The 23,098-nt window shown below is 30.2% G+C and overlaps 1 protein-coding gene across 2 annotated transcripts; it reads right to left on the bottom strand.

Moving 5' to 3' along the window:
• Window positions 1-1,588: 1,588 nt before the first annotated feature.
• LOC142321949 (leptin receptor gene-related protein) lies at window positions 1,589-23,098 on the bottom strand. Of its 2 annotated transcripts, none has more exons than XM_075360496.1 (4): window positions 22,906-23,098; window positions 20,419-20,493; window positions 11,209-11,401; window positions 1,589-1,827 (listed from the first exon to the last, which is right to left on the bottom strand). In XM_075360496.1, exons 2-4 carry the CDS (start codon window positions 20,457-20,459, stop codon window positions 1,711-1,713), a joined length of 351 nt encoding a protein of 116 aa, XP_075216611.1. In that variant the 5' UTR covers window positions 20,460-20,493; window positions 22,906-23,098; the 3' UTR covers window positions 1,589-1,710. The 2 variants fall into 2 exon arrangements, with proteins under 2 accessions (XP_075216611.1, XP_075216610.1); XM_075360495.1 differs by lacking the exon at window positions 22,906-23,098 and adding an exon at window positions 21,627-21,755.

Genomic DNA, 23,098 nt, shown 5'->3' with positions numbered 1-23,098 from the left:
AAGTTATTGTAATATAATGATAAAAATAAAACAAAGTGTAAAAATAAAAATAAAAATATCATTAATTCTGGCCTTGCTATTTTGGCTATTTCTAATTTTCACTACTGAACTTTTCATTATGAATTAAATTCAGCAAAAAGTGTACTTTTTAATTTTAATTGCTGAAATAGTACATTATGAGAAAAAATAAACTGAAATATGAAAAACATAAATTAAACAATTTTATGTCATAAAATATTTTTTTCATTTTTATTTTCACATTTTATTTTTTTTGTAAATTGCAAATAATTAAATTTTTAATAAACATCATTAGTATGCATTAATAATTAATACAAGTAAAATATATATAATGATATATCTATATTATAAATACACTTAAGACTATTATATTTATTTACAAAACAATAATTTTAAATCATCACTCACAGAACTTGAATCAGTCATATACTTTTACACAAGTGTTCCTTTAATCAGTTATAACATTTATCAAAGTGAAATAAATTATTTAACACTTAGAGAAAATAACTATACAAATAATAAAAATGAACAAGCAAATTCAAGTAAAATTACATATAAATTAATTTGGTTTGTTCTAATTAATTAATGAACAAATTTAAGTAAAAATAATCACACGAAATGCATTTACAATTATTAAATAATTTGATACTTAAAGTAGAATTACTGCAAGTATTGCAAGTAACTATTTTTGCAAACAAAACGTAATTTAGAATACACTATTATCAACTAATACAACCCTGTACAACAGAAAAAAATACATAGAAGAAACATTATTTCAACTATAGGACTTGGATGATTTTTTAATAGCCAGATGCACAACATCTTCTTTAGCTACATTTAAAGTAATCACATTTTTGTATTTTTATTTAATTAAAAATACAATAATTGCTACTAAATATTCATATAAAACTGAATTATTTCTGTAATAGCTTCAGAAAGTAATGTTAAAGGATACCAGTATTTTTAATAATTTGTTTTCCTTTTACTATCAAGTAACTCTCTCCTTAAAACTTTTATTCTATTCTTCATTTTATCATAAAGAGAAATTTTATTATTTTTAATTATATAACCATATTTTAATCTAACTTCATTAGCCTTCCAGACATTACAGACTTCTTCACAAAGTAACCTTGTTATGATTTTTCAACCCAACAACAAAATATAATTTCCTGGCAGAAATTAAAAAATTACTTACTTTAAGTTATAATCAGGTACAAAAGTATGATGACAAAACAAAACTGAATAACATTTGACTTGCAACTATGAATGTATTGCTGATAAAAATACCATGTAAAACATTCAACGGACAATACCTGATTACAGTTTAAATAAAGTAACTTAATACAAAGTACAATGAAAAAGAAATTGAATGACAATAGCAAACTAAAAGATATATAAAAAGAATGATTCTGTTTTTTACTCTAAAAAAATTTTAGCACTTATTTCATCAGATAATAAAAAAAGGTATAAGTAAATGCTCTATAGTAACAAAATTAGCTTAAAAGACTCACTACATAATCAAATTAACTACCAAATTACCAGTGTTATTTTTTATAAAAATTATTAATACTTAAAAATGAAAAGATATTTATTTGATTAAATTTACATATTAGGTAGAGTAATAGCACAAACAATAGAGATTGTTTGGTAGGTTGTTAATCAGTCATTCCACATTCCGAAGTAGTACTCTGATCACCACATGCCATAATCACTTTCATCTTGATAAAGAGTCACAAAGAAGCCAATGTATGTCAAATAAACAACAATATTTCCAGCCAATGTCAAATAACAAGCTCCCCATTGAATTGCCTGCAACAAAAATAAAATGAAAAGTTTTTTTGCAAAAATTAGTGACTTCCACAGCTCGTTTTCACTCACCAACTATAATTGGACTACACCTAATCCACACTAAACAGGTCGTGACCACACTTTAACATCTGTGGCAACTTACTAGGTGTCTCTGGATTCTTGTTTCCAGATGCTCCGATGGGTGAAGCAGAGGTCGACATTAGGGTGGGAGCTATGCCCTTCCCTGGCATATGGACTGAGGATCCCGTAGAAATAGACCAATTGTTTTCTCAAATGGCACTGAAAAAGGCAACGGGGATTGACCAACTTGACCCAGATATATTCTACCGTCTGCTGCCTGTCATAAGAGAGCCACTTGGCAGGCTGTTCATGGGGTGCCTTAGCTTCGGGTGCTTCCTGACTTGTTGGAAAGTGGCTTTGGTGAGGGTGCTCATAAAACCAGGAACGGATCCTAGTGAGGTCAGCAGTTATTGACCCAACAGCCTCTTGCCAGTAATCAGCAAGTTGCTTGAGAGGCTGGTTGTGCAACAGCTCTGGGAAAGCATTGAGATGAACTGTTTTCTAAATCGAGGCCAGTATGGCTTCACGAAAGGGATTGGCACTGAGGATTGCATCTTAAATGCTTTTGCCGAGACAGAAAGCGCCGACTGTAAATATGTTTTGGCAATTTTTATAGACATAGAGGCAGCACTTACTTCTTTGTGTTGGAGTTCTATCTTCTATGAGTTGGAACACCGCAATGTTCCCATAGCCCTGCAGGCCACAGTATGTGACTATTTGTCTAATCGTACGGCTCTGTTTAAGGATGCGCACCTAGCTTTGGAAACATCTGTCACCAGGGGAAGCCCGCAGGGTTTCGTTCCTGGTCCCCTGCTGTGGAACATGGTGTTTGACAGGTTTCTAGGATTGAAATTCCTAGAAGGGGTCTCGGGCCCAGGCTTTTGCAGATGACTATCTCCTTTTAGTTCGTGATAATTCACGACCACAGCTGGAAGATCGAGCGCAAGCAGCCTTGTCGACCGTGAAGGGCTGAATGGACATTCAAAATTTAAAGATTTCTGTGCTTAAGACAAAGTTATGCTTCTCAAGGGTGCAGACAAATTATAGTACAGTCGAAACCCCCACATTAAGTATAAAGGCTGTGTAATCAGCCGAGTGAGAGTTGTATCTAGGTGTTGTTTGATGAAAAATTGCTGTTTAGCAACCACATTAGGCAAGTAGCAGTAGATGCCATTTCAGTGATGCACAAACTTAAGAGGATTATTTGCAGGGACTATGGGTTGTCTGATTGTCAAATGTATATGGTGTACCGAGGTGTCTTAGAAAGCATGATCTCTTACACGGCACCCGTTTGGGTATATAGGTTGGATATGAATAGAGCACTTGTTCAAAATTTAAGGAGTGCCCAGCGCAGAGTCTTAATTGTATGCACTGGAGGTTTAAAACAACCTCCTACGAGGCTACCACCATATTGGGAAAAGCTCTCCCAATTGATTTAGTGGTGAAAGTTCAGGCAGCCATGTGGTGATTGCGAAGAGGCCGGGAGGCCTATTTGATATGTAGTTTCGGACCGGGCCAGTACTGGAACGGAACGGTGATCACAATGCACCGGATCAAAATTTTTTTCAGTTGCCTATCTGCCGCCTGCGGAAGAGGCTGCAGAGCCTTGCAATGGAAGCATGGCAGGTGGAATGGGATAATATGATTAAGGGAAGATCCCTGTACAAGTTTACATGGGATCTGGGGGGATGATATGCCTTGAGTTTGTTTTCAAGGGCAACAGGTGCCCAGGTGCTCACCAACCACGTTAATTTGAACCAATATCTGTTTCGGTTCCGCCTGGCAGCTGATGAGCTGTGCATCTGCGGGGAGATCCAGTCAAATGAACACCTGACATTTGACTACCCTGCTCTTGGGGGGAGCCAGAGACCGAGCCACCCTGGAACTTTAAGAGGAAGAGCAAGAGGAAAATTAGCCACTCATAAGCAACAAGTCAATGTGGCGAGAGCCGCATTGTCGGACCGTGTGGGAGTTCCTTGATGCAGTTGATATGTCCAACCGACATCAGTAGTTTACTTAAGGGAAAGACTCCTAACGCACTGCTGCGGGAAGCTAACCTTGAGATATATGGCTGACTACTAGCCAATTAGAGCTCCAAGCGCTTTAATATGGTGGACAGGTACTTGCTGGCAATCAGCGACCTAGGGATGGCAGTGAATTGCTGTCTTGACAATGTAAATCTTAATTTATGGATGTCATATATATTTTTAGTAGTTGACGGTGCACCTACCCATTTTAGTAAATATATGACAAGTGAGTAGTTGGGATACGTAAGCCTATGGTATGTGGCACTGCGATTAGTCCGCTCATGCTGTTAGGTAAGCTCTAGGAGCTACTTAGGACACTGGTCACTAAACTGTTTCCAGGCTCAATAGCTGTTTGTGGCACAGACATTCGGTCTTATGCTTTAGGGCGACCAAATGGGGTGGTGGCAGGAAAAATGCCAAGCAAACCAATTTACACCTAATCCACAATAAATATTTATTTGTTGGGGGACAACCACCCAACTTGTCAACCAGTCGGTATAGCTTCTCAATTAACTGGTCTAAGGTTTAATTCCAGGCAAGGACATGACCATTTTCATGTATCATTTAAATTATTTCAACTTCCCTATTAAATTAAACAAATTTATCAACAAGTGTTTATTTGACATATTATATTATTTTATAAAAAATTTAATACAAACTTTAAAATAAAAGATCTCACTGATAAACTATAAGTAGTCAAAGAAAGTTTGGACAAGACATTTAACTGCTGCCCATTAGCAGCAGCAGAAATACTATTTGACATAAGCTTGAGTTGAATCAACAAATAGATTCAAATAATCAAATATATGATGTCAGTTTTTAACCCTCTCACCACTAGTTGCAAAGATGCTCTGCCTCTCGTCACACTTAAAAATGGGTAAGCCTTATAATTATTTTTTAAATGTACTGTATTTTGTATATGCTTTATTTAAAAATATAATTTATAAAACTTATAATTTTTTCTTGACACATTATCAAATGAACTAGATTGATATTTACATAAAGTGGAATTTTTCAATCTTGCAAGACATTTATTTAAGTAAATGTTTTATGTTAAAAAAAATTTTCTTATTATTTATTTATTCTCTCTGGGAACTGTAAATCTATATCCTATTACATATACCTTACTCATGATTAATAATAACCTAAACAAAAAAGATACTGAAATAATTTGTTTTTTAAATACCTATACTGAAAACAATCTCTAATCATGCAAAATTAGTTGAATTCTATGAATAAATAATATGTTTTTATCTTTGAAAAATAACAATACTGCTGTACTAAATAGAGATGCAGTTATAAATATGCAATCTAAGTAAATTGATCCACACATTTTTCAGCAAATTCAGTTTCTTTAATTCCACTAGAAATCATAATTTTATTTCAATTACATCAAATTAATCACTTACATGTTCCCTTTACATGTTTACATGAAAACTTAAAAAACTAAACCACAAGAAGATTTTGACACAGTAAGAAATACAGCATGAATATAATCTAGTGTTCCAGGAGGTATTCCCTGAACTTTAGTACTGATTCAGGATACCAAAACGAGCAAAAAAGTTCCTGAACAAATGAACAGTATGTTGAACTAGTGAACAATCAGTTGCCCCCCGCCCCACATTTGAACAAACAAAACAAAAATTTCAAATTTTTTGGATGAAGACACTTTTTTTTAAAAAGGCATTTGTTTAACTAAACTTACTGAACTGTTTCTAAAGACCTGTAAACATGTAGAACACTTTCTGAATCACAATAGGTACAACAAGATTAAGAACAGATGGAAAATGATTATACCACAACAAAACAGATCTCTAAGATTTCATACTATACTGAGATTGATTGATGCTTTATAGAATTTCATTTGCATAAAAGCAAAGCTTGCAAAAATTCACAAGTAGCTGTCTGAAATAAAAACCTTCCACATCTATATACTGAAAATAAATAATAGACTGAAAACTTTTATTTATTTAATAAAATAAATAACAGGCCGAGCACTTGCTTAAAAAATATGAATTACACATAAAACAATGGTTTTTATAAGTTCATGTGATTGTCATTTGCACTGAAATGCTATATTTATGCTAGTTGAAGCTGTTGATTTCAATCGGAACACTGGTTCATTCTTCTTGCCAATTAAAAAACCAAGAGAAGAGTTGATTCATTTAACATAGGGTATAAAAAAAAAATATAAAGGTTTTAAAAATTTTTAATATCTTAAGCTTCATCATAGTGTCCATGCCAGAGGAGTACAGAGTTATGCCAGTGAGGAGGCAAACAATCTTGTTGCCAAATAAAATTCGTTGGTCCACCTTGCAGTTGAGGAAAGAGCCATATTCACAGCAAATCCAAATAAACAACTCCTGTTACTTTTGCTTCAGCGAAAAAAAACAGCTAGTCAACTTCCCATCTGGATAGTGGACAGAAAGCATTTAATTTTTGGAAGTCCCTTTTATATTATAAATGTTGATGGGGATTTTCTGGTTTAGACACGCATTATGTGTGTTAACTTTTTCACTAAGATGAAATGATGACTGACTAATAACTGAAAACAATATAATCATCAAGATATTGTAATATAATCTTCATGTAGCAACATTTCAAATGCAAAGTTGGTGTGCATAGCATAATTGTTAGGCTTAAAAGCCTGAACAGCTGCAAACAGTATTATTGTCATTCGGACAATCACAATTAAATTTTCTACAGAATGCACATTGAACTGTAACTACAAATTCACATTTAACAAACCACAAAACATTACAGACGGCTTTCTGTTCAAAATTCACCATATTTGTTAATGGTAGTGTTACCAAGTTTACTAATGGTTCAATCTACAGCCATACGCTCAACTAATCCTGTTCTTTAAACAATTCTAGCCTTAAATCAAAGCTACACACCCAATCCAAGAGATACTATAACAAATTTTTTTTGTCTTCAGTCATTTCTGTTTTGAGCAGCTCTCCAAGATTCCCTATCTACTGCTAGTTGTTTTATTCCGGTATACCCCCTACATCCTACATCCCTAACAATTTGTTTTACATATTCCAAAAGTTGCCTGCCTGCAAATTTTTTTCCTTGTACCTGTCCCTCTAATATTAAAGCGACTAATCCAGGATGCCTTAATATACATGGCCTATAAAGTCTGTTTCTTCTTTTAACTACTATATTTTTCCAAATGCTTCTTTCTTCATCGATTTGCCACAACACCTCTTCATTTGTCACTTTATCCACCCATCCGATTTTTAACATTCTCCTACAGCTATAAATTAATCTTATCCTATAAATTCAGATGTCAGTATTGTTTCTCCCCTTTCAATCTCTTCAACTTCCTCTTCTTCCTCTGTAACACCATTTTCTAATTCATTTCCTCCGTATAACTCTTCAATATATTCCACCCACCTATCGACTTTGCCTTTCATATTATAAATCGGTGGACCATCTTTGTTTAACACATTATTAGATGTTAATTTATGTACCCCAAAATTTTTCTTAACTTTCCTGTATGCTACGTCTAATTTACCAATGTTCATTTCTCTTTCCACTTCTGAACACTTTTCTTTAATCCACTATCCTTTGGCAAGTTTGCACTTCCTGTTTATAGTATTTCTTAATTGTCGATAGTTCCTTTTACTTTCTTCATTACTAGCATTCTTATATTTTCTATGTTCATCCATCAGCTGCAATATATCGTCTGAAACCCAAGATTTTCTACCAGTTCTCTTTGTTCCGCCTAAGTTCGCTTCTGCTGATTTAAGAATTTCCTTTTTAACATTCTTCCATTCTTCTTCTACATTTTCTACTTTATCTTTTTTACTCAGACCTCTTGCAATGTCCTCCTCAAAAATCTTACTTGCACAAATACAACATTTATTTATTCTTCACTCTATAAGCTAACTGAATACAGTATAATCTTATTTCTTATTTGTCTGCATCATGAAGAGCATCTAAAAAATTATCAAAATCTCCTTTGAGACCATTTTTTGCCTCATTACAGAGGTAGTCATACTGAGTTTTAGTTTTTCAGTTGTATCTTCTGAGATTCTATTTTTTTCATAGAGAACTTCAAGAAGATTGTTTATTTGTTTCTTTCAAAGATCAGGTGGTGAAATAATCACTTCAAGGTATAGAAAAGACAGTCCAGCAACAGCTTTAAACTTCAGTGGGTTTCTCTATTGAAGTTTTTGGATTGTTTTTACTAGAAAATCTTGCACTTTAGCACATATAACCCTAAAAAGGGGCAATTTGCAATTCAGAGACTTATCTGCACAACTTTTTTGTAATGACTTGTATGGTTTACTATGTACAGGTTTTGGTTTATAAATTTCATAACTTTGTTATATCATTCAGTATTTCTAAAGCTCTATCAATACATTTGACATTCTACATTCAAATAAATGTAGAACCTTGTTTAATAACCTTCAAAAATGATCTGTGTTACACAACATTGTTGGCTCAGGTGGACAGATGCTACATTCTGTCTACAGTAAGCTGGTATTTTTTTTATTACTTTTTACCACTTACAACTGTAGCTGTAACAATTTTAAAAATTGAAGTTACAATATTTATGAATAGTTACTTCAAAATAATTAAAACTTTAATCAGTTTTATTTATTTCTTAAAAAAAATTACTTACCACAGTTACAGATCACAGATTTTTAAAAATTCACAGATGACATCGCAACAACATACAAACTTCTGTAAATAATACGCGCGCTCAAAAGAGTTTTTACCAAAATTTTCCCTGATTTTTTACAATTTTTTTTAATTTTCCCTTACTTTTGGTCTACTTTCAAAGACTTCCCTGTCCCAAACCAATTTCCCTGACTTTCCAGGTCTGTGGAACCCTGTTATGTTAGAAATAGCAAAAAATCATACAAATTAATATACAAAACATTCAGATTTTTTAATTTAATAGTTCACATGTATCTCATTACAATAAAGTAACATATTGCAACTGTAACTGCAAATTTGTTTATTTGTATAACAATAGCCTTGACAATCCAGATTAAATTTGTCATGTCAATTAATTAATATGTATTACTACTAGAATATTTTAATTTAACGGAATAAACTTTTACTATACAGTATGAATTTATATTAATATATGATACTGAAACTTACTGTCAAATTTTAATAACATTCAATAACTATGTTTATTTAGATTTATAAAAGAATATTATTTTATATCTGTTATATACTGGAAACCTATTTTAACAAAAATAATATCTTTTTTATAGTTTAAAAAACCTTTGTTAAATATACTATATTACAAACTTGAAAAACTTAATTAGTAACAAAACAAAAAAAATTATAAAATACCAATTAAAATATTTTCTATATTGTGTGTCAAACATTACAAATAAGCAATTATTAAACAGATATAATGCCATTTTAACTAAGAAAAATTATACTGCATAAAAAGAGTGATATGTCCATATCCACACGCAGAAGTTCATTCAACCTTATATGATATATCCATACTGATTAATTACACAGTAAAAAGAAAATGTCCAATATATTGTTAATACATTAAAATAATTTCTAAAACATTCTTAATACATTAAAAATTAGTAACTAGTACTCAGTTTATAAAAAAAAATGAACTTCAACTACTACATGAAAAAGCAATCAGTTTCTAAATTTGTCAAAATTTAAACAATTTTTAACAATAATCTTAAATTTACTTAAAGATTTGCAAGACTGAATGAAGAGGGAAGAGCCGGTTAAAAAATGTTGATCCTAAAATTAGAAACATTTTCTCTACGAACAGCTGGAATTAATCATCACCTCGATTCCCATTTATTATAGAAAAAACATAACAGGCACTTTAAAGACAAATAAGAATTTTAAGGAAAGTAATCTAAGATGCATAAATGGAAAATGGCTCAAATATCGATCTACTTCTATTCTAATTAAACAAATAAATCCCTTTTAAATAATAATCAAAGGCTTGGCATGAAAACTTTCAAGTACTATCCCAACATTCAATCCTGTAGTTTGTGTTTATGTAAAGAAATTTTTCTTATAAGGAAATAACAGTTTTAAAAAATTTAGCATTAACAAGTTGTTTCTGTACATTAGACCTCTTTACCATTCCATTGTTGCAGAGTTTTCCTGAAATTTTTCTCCTATTAACATGCTAGTAACACTGTTTCCACGTTACAGATAAGCACAGCGAGTGCTTAAAATAATGGTTCATCGTTTAGGTCTTTGTAACAATTAATAAAGGGTTTATAAAAGACAGTTACTTTTAGGTCCAAAGTAATGAATATAATTGCTTCACTGAACATTAACATTCATGCAAAAACAAATCTAACTTGTGTGCCTAACTTTCAGATGCATTTTTGACAGATACAAATTACTCTGTTTATTCACCTGCAATGCATTTTTGACACTTCCTGTTTATTCACCTCCATCAGTTTACATGTAACACAGTGAGCACAGAGTTCGATAAAATGTAACATTTAGCGGATGATCCAAAATACAAACTGCAGGTTATATTCAAATCATTTGAAGATCCGTCAATCAGCCAATTAGCACCAACCATTCACTAAATAACTTCAATATTAACTTCTATTTGAAGCAGAAGGCCTACTTGAATGCTGTTCATTGCACAGGGGAATGCGTTATTTTTAAGTGAATCTATTCGATCGCACATCATCTTTTGATTCAAGTAACTATCATCATTAAACTGCAGCTCCAGCTTGCAAATAATCTCTGAAGTTTAAACAACTCTGAACAAAGAAAAGTCCATACATGTTCCTTGATGCAAGGAAATAAAGCACTCTAATGAGTGCTTTATTTAAAATACCTTGTTATTACAATAACTGAGCTAAATAACAAACCATTACTCAATTGCACACACTGCCTCTACAAAAATATATTTTATAACAGATATCAAGCATTTGCTAATCAGGATCAACATCCTAATGAGGAAAACAAGTTACCCATTAATTTTTTACTGTACATACGTATATAAATAAAATTACAAAAGCTTGAAAATTGGAATACATAATAGATCAGCAGAAATAAAACTATGTTTAAATAATGCCTCACAAATAATAGCACTTAAGAATTAAAAAAACAATCACAAAAAGAACATCAATGAATTAATTTTTGAAAAATGAATTTTGGGTATTAGAATTAATAGACAATCTAATGAATGAATTCATTCATTAATGTTCATAAGCCAAACTGTACCTGTAACTGTAACAAGCTATAAGGTATACCAGAAAGTAAAAAGTATTAATAAATATTGTTAATATTAATGAATGGCAGTAGGTTATTTACTCACCGGAGCTTTGGCTGGTGCTCTTGCCAGAGTTATAGGTAGAACAAATGATGAAATAACAAAACCCATTGTAATAAATATCGCTAAATCCATATTAGCACTTGATGCTCCAGTGTGTTCTGTATACCTACGAGCAATAATAGTCGGTAGAGGTGCTAAAATGTAGAACAGCACAACAGTGAATGGCCACCATGCACTAAAATCAAACCAAAGAAAAAATGAATGTTAAAAAATAAATTAACAGATAAACTATTAGGAAAACCAAAACCAAAGACTAAGTTAGCTGCAAGTGCTCTAATTTAGCAATGTAATATATATATATATCAGTATTTTTTTTTTTAATTCAAGTAATTTATCAATATATTGACCGCTGTGCTAATTAAATTCAAAAAATAACAACTTAACCAACAAAACACAGTAACAGAAAAACCTAAAAAAAAACTAATACCAATAGTCAACTTTTGCAGGATCCCGCATCAACAGTCTATATACAGTTCTATAATTACATCAAACAAAACAAAAATAATTAAATAAAAACTTAAGTTTAGAAAACATAGCACACTAATAATCACAAAATTTATAATAACACAATTCCACTGCCATTACTGGAATACATGTGTTTTGTGTACCTACAAGCAATAATGGTTGAGAGACGTGCTAAAATGTAGAACAGCACAACAATGAATGGCCACCATGCACTAAAACCAAACCACAGAAAAATACTATGGGTATTCATTTTTTTAGATTTTTCTGCTACTGTGTTTTGGTGGTTAAGTTGTTATTTTTTTTATATATATAATATTTGACAAGATTACCACATTAATATTAAAAAAGATTTTTTAACTTATTTTTGAAAGAGAGAATCCCCAAGGGGGTTCTAAAGAGACAAAAGAAAATATCTTCACATTAGAAAATATAAAACTCAGCATTTATTGTAAAATTCCAAGCACAAATCAACTTTCTGCATAATCAAATAAAACCTAAAAAGCTTATAAGGCAAGCTATAACCCAATTATTTACCAATGTTTACATGGCTGAAGAATGAAAAATGGGTCTACTAACTGAAAAGATCAAATTAAAATATTAGTTCATTCATTACAAATCATCATTAATAAATAATTACAAACAAAAACCATTAATAAAAATAGAATAAAAAATATATTGTAAATATATACTCATCTCAAGACAATGAATATAAATAATAACCATAGCACATAATCATTAAAATCATAAGGCCTCACACAATGAAATGCAAATCAAGTTGTTAAATATGTCTAACTTATTTAATTTAGGAACTTTTTGTTTAATGAAGTGAGGAACTAATCAAACTCTTGACTACATTAAGAGCTTTTGTGTATAATTAAATAATAATGAATCTCATTATAAGTCTTGAGGATTAACTCTTGCCAATTTAAGAGAGTAGAGGAGGTGTTTCAACTAAAATTTCCTTTAATCAGTACATCTGAATCCTTGGTTGTTGCTTAAAAAACTTGTACGTGATGTATTATATTGGGAAAGATTTGATCTCCAGAATTTTTCCTCTAAAGAATAGAAATATTAAGGAAAACACAAAGTGAATTTCTAGACCTTAAATTCTCAGAATTTGGGGTGTAAGAAACAGAGTTTGGCTTAATATTATCAAAGAGTAAGTAAACAGCTGAGAAATAATAAATCTACTAAATCATGTGTAATAATATAGCTACTTATAAGTTTTTAGTACCCATTTTGCCCTCCTCTATGAATCATGAGACCTTGCCATTGGTGAGGGGGCTTGGGTGCTCAGGGATACAGAGTAGCTGGACCGAAGGTGCAACCATATCGGAGAGGTATCTGTTGAGAGCCAGACTAAGGAATGATTCCTGAAAGAGGGCAGCAGCTCTTTCAGTAGTTGTTAGGGGCATTCTAAGTGTTAAACAAAGATGGTACATCGATTTATAATACAAAAGGTAAAGTCGATAGATGGGTGGAATATATTGAAGAGTTATACAGAGGAAATGAATTAGAAAATGGTGTTATAGAGGAAGAAGAGGAAGTTGAGGAGAATGAAATGGGAGAAACAATACTGACATCTGAATTTAAGAAAGCATTAAAAGATTTAAATGGCAGAAAGGCTCCTGGAATAGACAGAATACCTGTAGAATTACTGTGCAGTGCAGGTGAGGAAGCGATTGATAGATTATACAAACTGGTGTATAATATTTAAGAAAAAGGGGAATTTCCGTCAGACTTCAAAAAAAGTGTTATAGTAATGATACCAAAGAAAGCAGGGGCAGATAAATGTGAAGAATATAGAACAATTAGTTTAACTAGTCACGCATCAAAAATCTTAACTAAAATTCTATACAGAAGAATTGAGAGGAGAGTGGAAGAAGTGTTAGGAGAAGATCAGTTTGGTTTCAGGAAAAGTATAGGGACAAGGGAAGCAATTTTAGGCCTCAGATTAATAGTAGAAGGAAGATTAAAGAAAAACAAACCAACATACTTGGCGTTTATAGACCTAGAAAAGGCATTCGATAACGTAGACTGGAATAAAATGTTCAGCATTTTAAAAAAGTTAGGGCTCAAATACAGAGATAGAAGAACAATTGCTAACATGTACAGGAACCAAACAGCAACAGTAATAATTGAAGAACATAAGAAAGAAGCCGTAATAAGAAAGGGAGTCCGACAAGGATGTTCCCTATCACCGTTACTTTTTAATCTTTACATGGATCTAGCAGTTAATGATGTTAAAGAACAATTTAGATTCGGAGTAACAGTACAAGGTGAAAAGATAAAGATGCTACGATTTGCTGATGATATAGTAATTCTAGCCGAGAATAAAAAGGATTTAGAAGAAACAATGGACGGCATAGATGAAGTCCTACGCAAGAACTATCGCATGAAAATAAACAAGAACAAAACAAAAGTAATGAAATGTAGTAGAAATAACAAAGATGGACCACTGAATGTGAAAATAGGAGGAGAAAAGATTATGGAGGTAGAAGAATTTTGTTATTTGGGAAGTAGAATTACTAAAGATGGACGAAGTAGGAGCGATATAAAATGCCGAATAGCACAAGCGAAACGAGCCTTCAGTAAGAAATATAATTTGTTTGTTTACATCAAAAATTAATTTAAATGTCAGGAAAAGATTTTTGAAAGTATATGTTTGGAGTGTCGCTTTATATAGAAGTGAAACTTGGGCAATCAGAGTATCTGAGAAGAAGATTAGAAGCTTTTGAAATGTGGTGCTATAGGAGAATGTTAAAAATCAGATGGGTGGATTAAGTGACAAATGAAGAGGTATTGCGGCAAATAGACGAAGAAAGAAGCATTTGGAAAAATATAGTTAAAAGAAGAGACAGACTTATAGGCCACATACTAAGGCATCCTGGAATAGTCGCTTTAATATTGGAAAGACAGGTAAAAGGAAAAAATTTTGTAGGCAGGCCACGTTTGGAATATGTAAAACAAATTGTTAGGGATGTAGGATGTAGAGGCTATACTGAAATGAAACGACTAGCACTAGATAGGGAATCTTGGAGAGCTGCATCAAACCAGTCAAATGACTGAAGACAATCAAAAAACCCATTTTGCCATATGATTTCCCGACTCATGACAATGTAATGATAATTTTGAAAATCATTTTTTAAAATCATATTATTTCATAGCATCATTAATAGCTTTTCATCATAACCACAAAAAGTCCTGTCCCATTCTAATTCATTGCAAGCACAGCAAATTTTTAATTAAAATGAAGAATGGTACTAAATACGATAACAAAACTCCACAATAAATATTTGATAAATAAATTACAACATAATAACTAATAAAATATGATTTTAAATGAGTAACTGTAATGAAGTGAAATGTCAGTTTATAAAGGTAGACAGTAACAATGACCAAAACAAATAGTGTTTGTTGTAATGGGTTCAGTTAATGTTCCTGCCCGTAAGTAAATAAAAATACATATTTATATTAGTCAATAAATCACAGTTTAAACATATGTCATAGTTTTTATCAGTGACAACTCAATATACATGAAGATCTTTCTTAATCAACCAAACTGGATTTAAAAATGAATCGATGAAGAATGACAACAGTTGAATGAGCCACTTTTTCATCAGAATTTATATAGTATTGTAAATTTTTACCAAAATATAACATCCAATATAACTGTAGCATCTCATTTTGGCTGTCTTTCTATACTATGTTTTTTCTCTTATTTTAATTCTATTTTATTTTTTTAATATCTTAATCTTCAAAGATCAATGTTATTTTTTATAATAAAATTATATCAATTAAGTCTGTACCTATTAAAATTGCTAAATGTTCAGAATTCTTGACCAATGAACCAATTTTGAGGATTAAAATTTTCATTTCTAATTAACAAGTGTAATTGCACCCATTACACAATTAAATTTCCATATATTTGTCAATGTTTGGGTTTTCAATTTTGTATACTAGAGAAAAGAGATCATTTTTAAGGTCCTGGAATAGTCGTCGTTTTGACATTGGAGTAACAGGTAGATAGGAAAAATTGTTCGGAATATATAAAACAAATTGTTAGGGAAGTAGGTGGTACGGGGTATACCAAAAGGAAACGACTGGCAGTAGACGGGAATCTTGGACAGCTGCATCAAACCAGTCAAATAACTGAAGACAAAAAAATAATAATAATTTCTTTTTTTTGGTCCAGTCAAGCACATTACATAACCCATAATGGAAATTTTTCTAGAAGCTTAATAAATTTATTTTCCTAGTTCTCTGTTTTAATTACTATATGGAACTTTTTATTTCAAATTAAATATTTTTACTTTCATATTTTTCACTAATCCTTCAGTTTGCCCAGTCAGTCAAACCCCAATTCACTCATGGCAACTACGTCAACAAGAAAACTTCTTGTCAAAACTGACAAAAACTCAGTTACACCCCAGCTAAAAGGAAGTTAGACAGTTATGCCCCAACAACACATGGAAGAACATATAGTTAAACTACAGCCATGTGATGAAGTTTGGCATTCTAACAAAAGCCATCAGGATTTCACAAGTCCAATTTAACACATCTGAAGATTTAAATAAGTTTTGGCTAGCTTGTTAAAATGAATATTGAAATTTACTCACAGAAGCATTGAAAATATTAATCCCTTTCACCAAGTCTTTTCTCTGTAAAAAGGATTTTTCATATATGGTTAAGCAGAAAATCAAATATAGGAATCGTATTTTATCATTTGAAAACAATTTGCTTTTGTGTGTGCTTCTAACACAGATGCATGTATGGAGAAACTTTTAAATGAAAAACAAACACAACCATCTCATTAATTTATTTTCTTTACATGTGTACTTACTTACAAAGGTAAGTAAAATGTTTATAAAAATCATTTTTTTTTCATAAAATGATATCATTATTGTTTAGAGGAAAGTTGTACGCTAATTTCACGACCCCCTTGAGGTCATAACATTTCTGGGTCAATCCATTTGAAGTGACCCAAGGATGGTTGCTTGACCAATTCAAAAAAAAATGAAACTTATCCACATGTTTCCTACACATTTCAGGACCTTAAAATTATTATTTTTTTAAATTTTTTATTTAAGTAGTTTACCTGTGGCGGCCATTTTTATGGTGTGCACACCTATTTTTGTGATTGTAAGGATTTACAGAAAAAATCATAACTAAAAAACTATTGATCCTGGAAGGTTGAAACAATAAGCAATTTATTCATATTTTCTCAACGTAAAAGATTGGTCCAGTGGTTTACTTAACTATCTCTCTTCTTTCTATGAGAAAATAACAATGAAATTGAACATGAAAAACTGTGAAAATTTCACTTTTGGTAATTTTTTTCAAGAGGCAGGGATGATGGCATACACAGTTTGAATTTTTTATATGTAGGTGGTATATGTTAGTAGTTTTATCATAAATAATATTAATGGTGATACACTTACCCCATACTTTATAAGTATAAGTATATACTTATACTTTTATACACTAAACAACATTTTTATACTTATTACTAAACTTGAAATAGACTTGTTTCAAACAAGTGTCTCAAGTGTTGAAACAAGTTCATCTTATAACATGCATGCGCTTTAAGTTATTTCCAGTCATCAGGAAAATTCATGTTGCAACATGCTCATTTATGCTTGTTGCATCATTTAGCTTTGCAGTTACAGACTGGTCAATCTGACATTAGTCAGTTATCTTTTCACATCTTTACAGTGTCTCAAATTTCATGCTGTGTTTGGAAGTGTTTATTAGATAAATAAGTTTTACTTAATATTATATTTGCAAATTTTAAAATCAGTTAAATTTTTACATTATTTTCAAGTAATTTCACATAAAACTGGGAAATTGGAAAAGCTGAAAACTCACAATTTCATATCAAAATCTCAAGCTCAATTTTTCAAGAAGAAAAAATCAGAATTAGGTGAAGAAGAATGTCTGGTGTTGGCCAACTTTGCAGAAAACTTTTCATTCCTTGTTAAAGATAAGATACAAAGCTTCCATTGAGTCCACAGCCAAGCCACAGTTCACCCTTTTGTGTTCTATTTTAGGGAAAATGATGAATTACAACACAAAAGTGTCTGTATTTTAAGTGGTTACTTGAAGCACGACACAACAACATTTTATTGCTTTCAAAAACTTTTAACAGACCATATGAAGGAAGTACATCAGGACAATAAAAAACTCATCTATTTTACAGATAGTGCTTCAAGTCAGCATAAAAATAAAAAGAATTTTGCTAATTTGTGCAGTCACAAAAAAGATTTTGACCTTGAAGCCAAATGGCACTTCTTTGGATCATCCCATGGGAAAAACGTCTGTGACAATGTGGGAACAACAAAACAGGTGGCAAAGGCAAGCTATTAGACCAAAGGCAAAGGCCATTAAACAGTCAGATACTAAGCATTGATGAAATGTATTCATTTTGTAATCACAAGCTAAAAACATCAAGTTTTTTTTTATTAAATCAGATGAGAGAGTTAAGATTTCAGAAACTCTAAAAAACCATTTTGACTGCTGTGAAAAAGTTGTTGGTACTAGAAGCTACTACAAGTATGTTCCTATGTCAGAAGGCATTGTAAGATGTTACTTTACTTCAGACTCCAAGGACTATGAAGACCATCCTGTGTCAGGTATTGTACCACTTTCTCTTAAGGAGAAAGACTCTATTGCTTGTGTGTATGAAGATCAGTGATGGATAGAAGTGGTAGATATTAGCCCCAAAAATGACGATGTGCAGGTTCTTTTTTTCCACCAAGCTGGACCACATACATCATTTCAAAAGTCTGAACAAGACAAAGTATGGGTACCGATCTGCCAAGTCCTGAGAAAGTTGACGTCGAACTAACTACAGTGACAGTTATTCTCACACAATTTCAAGAAAATCATCAGAAGAGATATCACAGTTGTTGGTTAACCATAATAAATAATAAACTTTCACTACTACAAAAACAGGCTATTTCACTGAAGAAAAATTAAAATTTGCTACAATTTATTTTTTCTTCTATAGTGTTTACAAAAGTAAACAAAAATAAAAATCAATTCTTGAAAAAAGATGTAGACTACTCATTGAAATCTCAGTTTGACTAAGTTTTACAAGTATTTTTAATCAAAATTGTATTAGGTTACTGGTATTGATTAAGTTATCATTAAATTTAAAAAAAACCTATTAATTAAAAGACCTATCATTAATAATTATAAAAAAAACTATTTTAAAAATATTGAAAACGTCAACTTCAACAAAATAGGAGCTAAATATAAAAAATGTAAGGTGCAAAGAAAACAAGAAACCCCCTTGGAGCACTTATTTAACGAGTCAAAATGGTATCGCTTTTAACATGTTTTTCATCATTTTTGAGAGTTTATAAGCTTTTTTTATTATTATAATATATAAGAAACTTTTTTATTTGTCATAAACATCTACAAAAACACTGCAAGTTGTGCAAATTTGAGATTTTTATCACCAGCCCCATCAGAGTTATTTGAAGCCAAAATTTGAATTTTAAAGCAAAAAATTAGTTTTCAAAGATTCATAAAAATTTAGGGGTAAGATATCACCAAAAATTTAAAGTATATCATCAAAATTTAGGGGTAAGTATTAATATTATTTATGGTAAAACTACTAACATATACCACCTACATATAAAAAATTCAAACTGTGTATGTCATCATCCCAGCCTCTTGAAAAAATTACCAAAAGTGAAATTTTCAGTTTTTCATGTTCAACTTTATTGTAATTTTCTCATAGAAATAGAGATAGGTACATAAACCACTGGACCCATCTTTTACATTGAGAAAATATGAATAAATTGCTTAGTTTCAAACTTCCAGGACCAATAGTTTTTTAGTTATGATTTTTTCTGTAAACCCTTACAATCACAAAAATAGGTGTGCACACCATAACAAAAATGGCTTCCACAGGTAAATTATTTAAATAAAAAATTTAAAAAAAATAGTTTTAAGGTTCTGAAACGTGTAAGAAACAAGTGAGAAAGTTTCAATTTTTTTTTAATTAGTCAAGCAACCACCTTATATTTTTTTGGGACACTTCAAATGGATTGACCCATCTTCTTCAATTGACTGACAGCCACTTTTAAATTGTGAAAATCATTCATAACATTGCATACGACCCAGAGCATCATCTCCATAAGCATGTTTCAAAGTTGAAATAATTCTGCGAATGTTTTCCTGTTTTACACAAAATATTATGTTGATCCTGAAATTCACACATTACGAAAATTGCTAATAGCACTTAAAACATGATGTACTCAAATAAGAATAACATGAAAACAAGACATCAACAACCCAAGAACATGTGGTTACTGAGGAGGTTATGTGGAACACAATGCTGGGTACTTGCGTATTAATGGCACCGCAGCTACAGCTTTATTTAAAAACAAAGTAGTCAATCAGATTTCGGTGGAAAATGAACAGTCTCTTTATTAATTTTAATAAATGATTATTTTTATTTATTTATTTTATAAATATAATTTAACCAAACTTAACCTACGCTTGCTAACTTTGACAATTAAAATTAACACCGTAATTTTTTGAGTATTTATTTAATAAATTCAGTAATTATTGCAATTATTTATTATTTAAATAATCAAAACACTCCTGTTAATTAGTCAAGGTTAGCGAGCAAAGCAAGCGTAGGTTAGGTTTGGTTAAATTATATTTATAAAATAAATATAAATATACATAAAACCAGTACTACTGATGTCTTACCCATAATTTGGGAGTGCACATGCCAATATTACCAATGTCATTCCAATGGACCCGGCAAATGCCAGTGTAACAAGACTGAAATAAAAATTAAAAAAACAAATATTAAATAAAATTAAGAAATATTACAACTTAAATCATTCTACCTTTTTTCATATTGAACAGGCTGATTGCAAAGATAAGAATTACATATCTGCATTAATATACATGCATGCCACCAAGGTCACATCAATAATAATCAAAAAAGATTCAGCAATTCTAATATAACAAGTAATCATAACATAACAGCCATAGGAGATGGCTTCTCATCTTTTTTTTTTTTTTTAAATAATATTTTTTATTTGTTTGTATAACTGAATTTTTCTAAAAATAATACAAACAATTGAGAAAGACTCTTGGAACTGGACAAGAAGAAACACAATCTATTGTATGACAAAGTGGTTACAAAACAACTGACACAAATATTTAATTAATAACTAGGAAGATAAAAGATTGTGTGGTAATACTGAACTACAATTTGACAAGCTGAGAATATGTTTAATAAGCTTCATAAATAATAGTTCAATAATACAGCAGTTTCCTTTTGAATGGGTAGTGTATGTTGTTGACATTTAATAACAGAGAAACACAGCTGTTAATTCCATTTAAAACTAAACAATAAATAAGTAATAAAATATAATTTTGATAAAAAGCAACTAAAATCAAGATTTAAAAAATATATATAAAATTATAACAAAAAACCTGAATGAAATCTAACAAATCATCCAATAATCATAAATTTGTGCGTTTTTGAAATGGAGGTTAAAAAGTTACTCATTTTCAAATAAAAGTAGAACAAAATTAATAGGAACTGAAAAATTTAACAGGAACTGTAGTGCCAGCTCTATATAGTAAACACCACAAGCACAGAAAAAAATCATTCTTTTCTATAACACTAATTATGGCATGTAAGAAAACAATCTACTGTATCAGAAGAAAATATTTCTCAGGAGGAATAACTTAAATATCAGTCTAATAGTTAACAGAGGATTTTAAAAATTATTTACAGATAACCTGAAATAATCATGAAACATTGTGTAAATTTGTTAAAAATGAATTGTGAATATACTTCTGGAAAGTTCAGTAAATTTTGTTAAATTTATATTTATGCAAAACTACTTAATTTATTTATGTCAAATAAATTCTTAAAAATGAATTGCAAATATACTTACTACAAAACAACTCTATTCATTTTTAATTTGAATAATTTTCATCAAAAATCAACACAACAAAATCTACTGTATTCAATGTAACATAAAAATATTTATAGCAATTCAAATGTAACCAATTTAAAAGATATTCTTTCATTTTAATACAGTAGTTATAATTTGTCTACAAATTAAAAAAAAAAAACATAATTAACAACTCATCACAAAAACCTTCCATTAAGAAGTTTACACTTATTTATGTTTGAACAACTGGGCAGGTATGCCACTTTAAAAATGCTACCTAATCATTAAATATGCTACCTAATCATTAAATATGCTACCTATCATTTACTGAAGGCAAACAAGGCTGAATGTATAAAAACTATGAATAAAAAATAAACATGATCACAATAAATTATGAACTAAGTTTCAAATTTTTAAATTTAAAATAAATACCCTGATAAAAATAATTATTACATTATCTCATCTCACAAACTGCTTAAATATTTACATTTTTATAACAGATAAGAAGAAAAAAAATATAAAAAATAATAACAAAATATCAACATTAAAAAAAATTGAATGAAAAAATCAATAAAACTGAAAACGCTACAGTAAGTTTTAAATTCTGACTAGAGTTCAGAATGGTCAATATGTTTTGTTTTTTTTGTAGCCTCTTGTAAAGCACTTCCATATTTTGTACAATGTAAACACATTTATTTATATTTTAGCAATTACTAAAAATAAACTTTTAGAATAAATTATTAAAAATTTTAGAATAGAATTTTATTATTTAGAATTTCAGTGTATTTGTATTCACTTTAAAAAAATAAATAAATTTACTGATCTTTATTTTTTTAGAGAAGGCTGAATTTTGTATTAAAGTTTTATTTTTTTTAGATTTTCACAAAAAAAAATACTATTAGCAAAAAACTACTACAAGTTTTATCATTCAACCTACAACCTCTTACTTATTTCTCAAGATTTCTGAAAACCTCTTTCTTAAATAATAATAATAACTGTAATATTTATTTGTTAAATAAAATTTAGTTTAACTTAATTAAAATAAAACAACTGAATAAAAGAACTAAGGGAAAACATGTAAATTTAACAAGTATAAGAATAAGTATTAACTTACAGTAAAGTTAATCCTTATAGTAATAAATAATTAACTAATAGGCAACTAAATAGGAATTAACTTAAATAATAATAATAGGAATTAAGTTATCACTTTTAAAAAAAAAAAAAAACTATATAATTTTTTTTCAATCATATATTACCACTGACTTATTTATTATCTTACCATGATAGTTTAAGAGGTTGAATTTATTGATAAAATTACATACTAATGAAATTTATTTTTAATTTTTGCTCCTAATTTTGTTTTAATTACGTATAATTTACAACTTGACCGCTGTTTAAATTGTATGTGCATGTTTAAATTGTATATATATATAATCTAATGGCAGAAATAATCTATACATTAAAATGTAATT

The sequence above is a fragment of the Lycorma delicatula genome, chromosome 3 (genome assembly GCF_047948215.1).
Source record: "Lycorma delicatula isolate Av1 chromosome 3, ASM4794821v1, whole genome shotgun sequence".
NCBI classification, from domain to species: Eukaryota; Metazoa; Arthropoda; class Insecta; order Hemiptera; family Fulgoridae; genus Lycorma; species Lycorma delicatula.
Note: the sequence above shows the minus strand (reverse complement) of the source record. Positions and strands in the feature narration are given on the sequence as shown.

Bases quoted from the DNA above. Each gene is read 5' to 3' on its own strand.
- LOC142321949 (XM_075360495.1), bottom strand. From the start codon at position 21,646: ATGAATAGAGTTGTTTTGTA. The intron at 20,494-21,626 runs GTAAGTATATTT...TTTTTATTTCAG, and splicing joins ATGAATAGAGTTGTTTTGTA to TCTTGTTACACTGGCATTTG. The intron at 11,402-20,418 runs GTAAGACATCAG...GTTTGATTTTAG, and splicing joins TGTGCACTCCCAAATTATGG to TGCATGGTGGCCATTCACTG.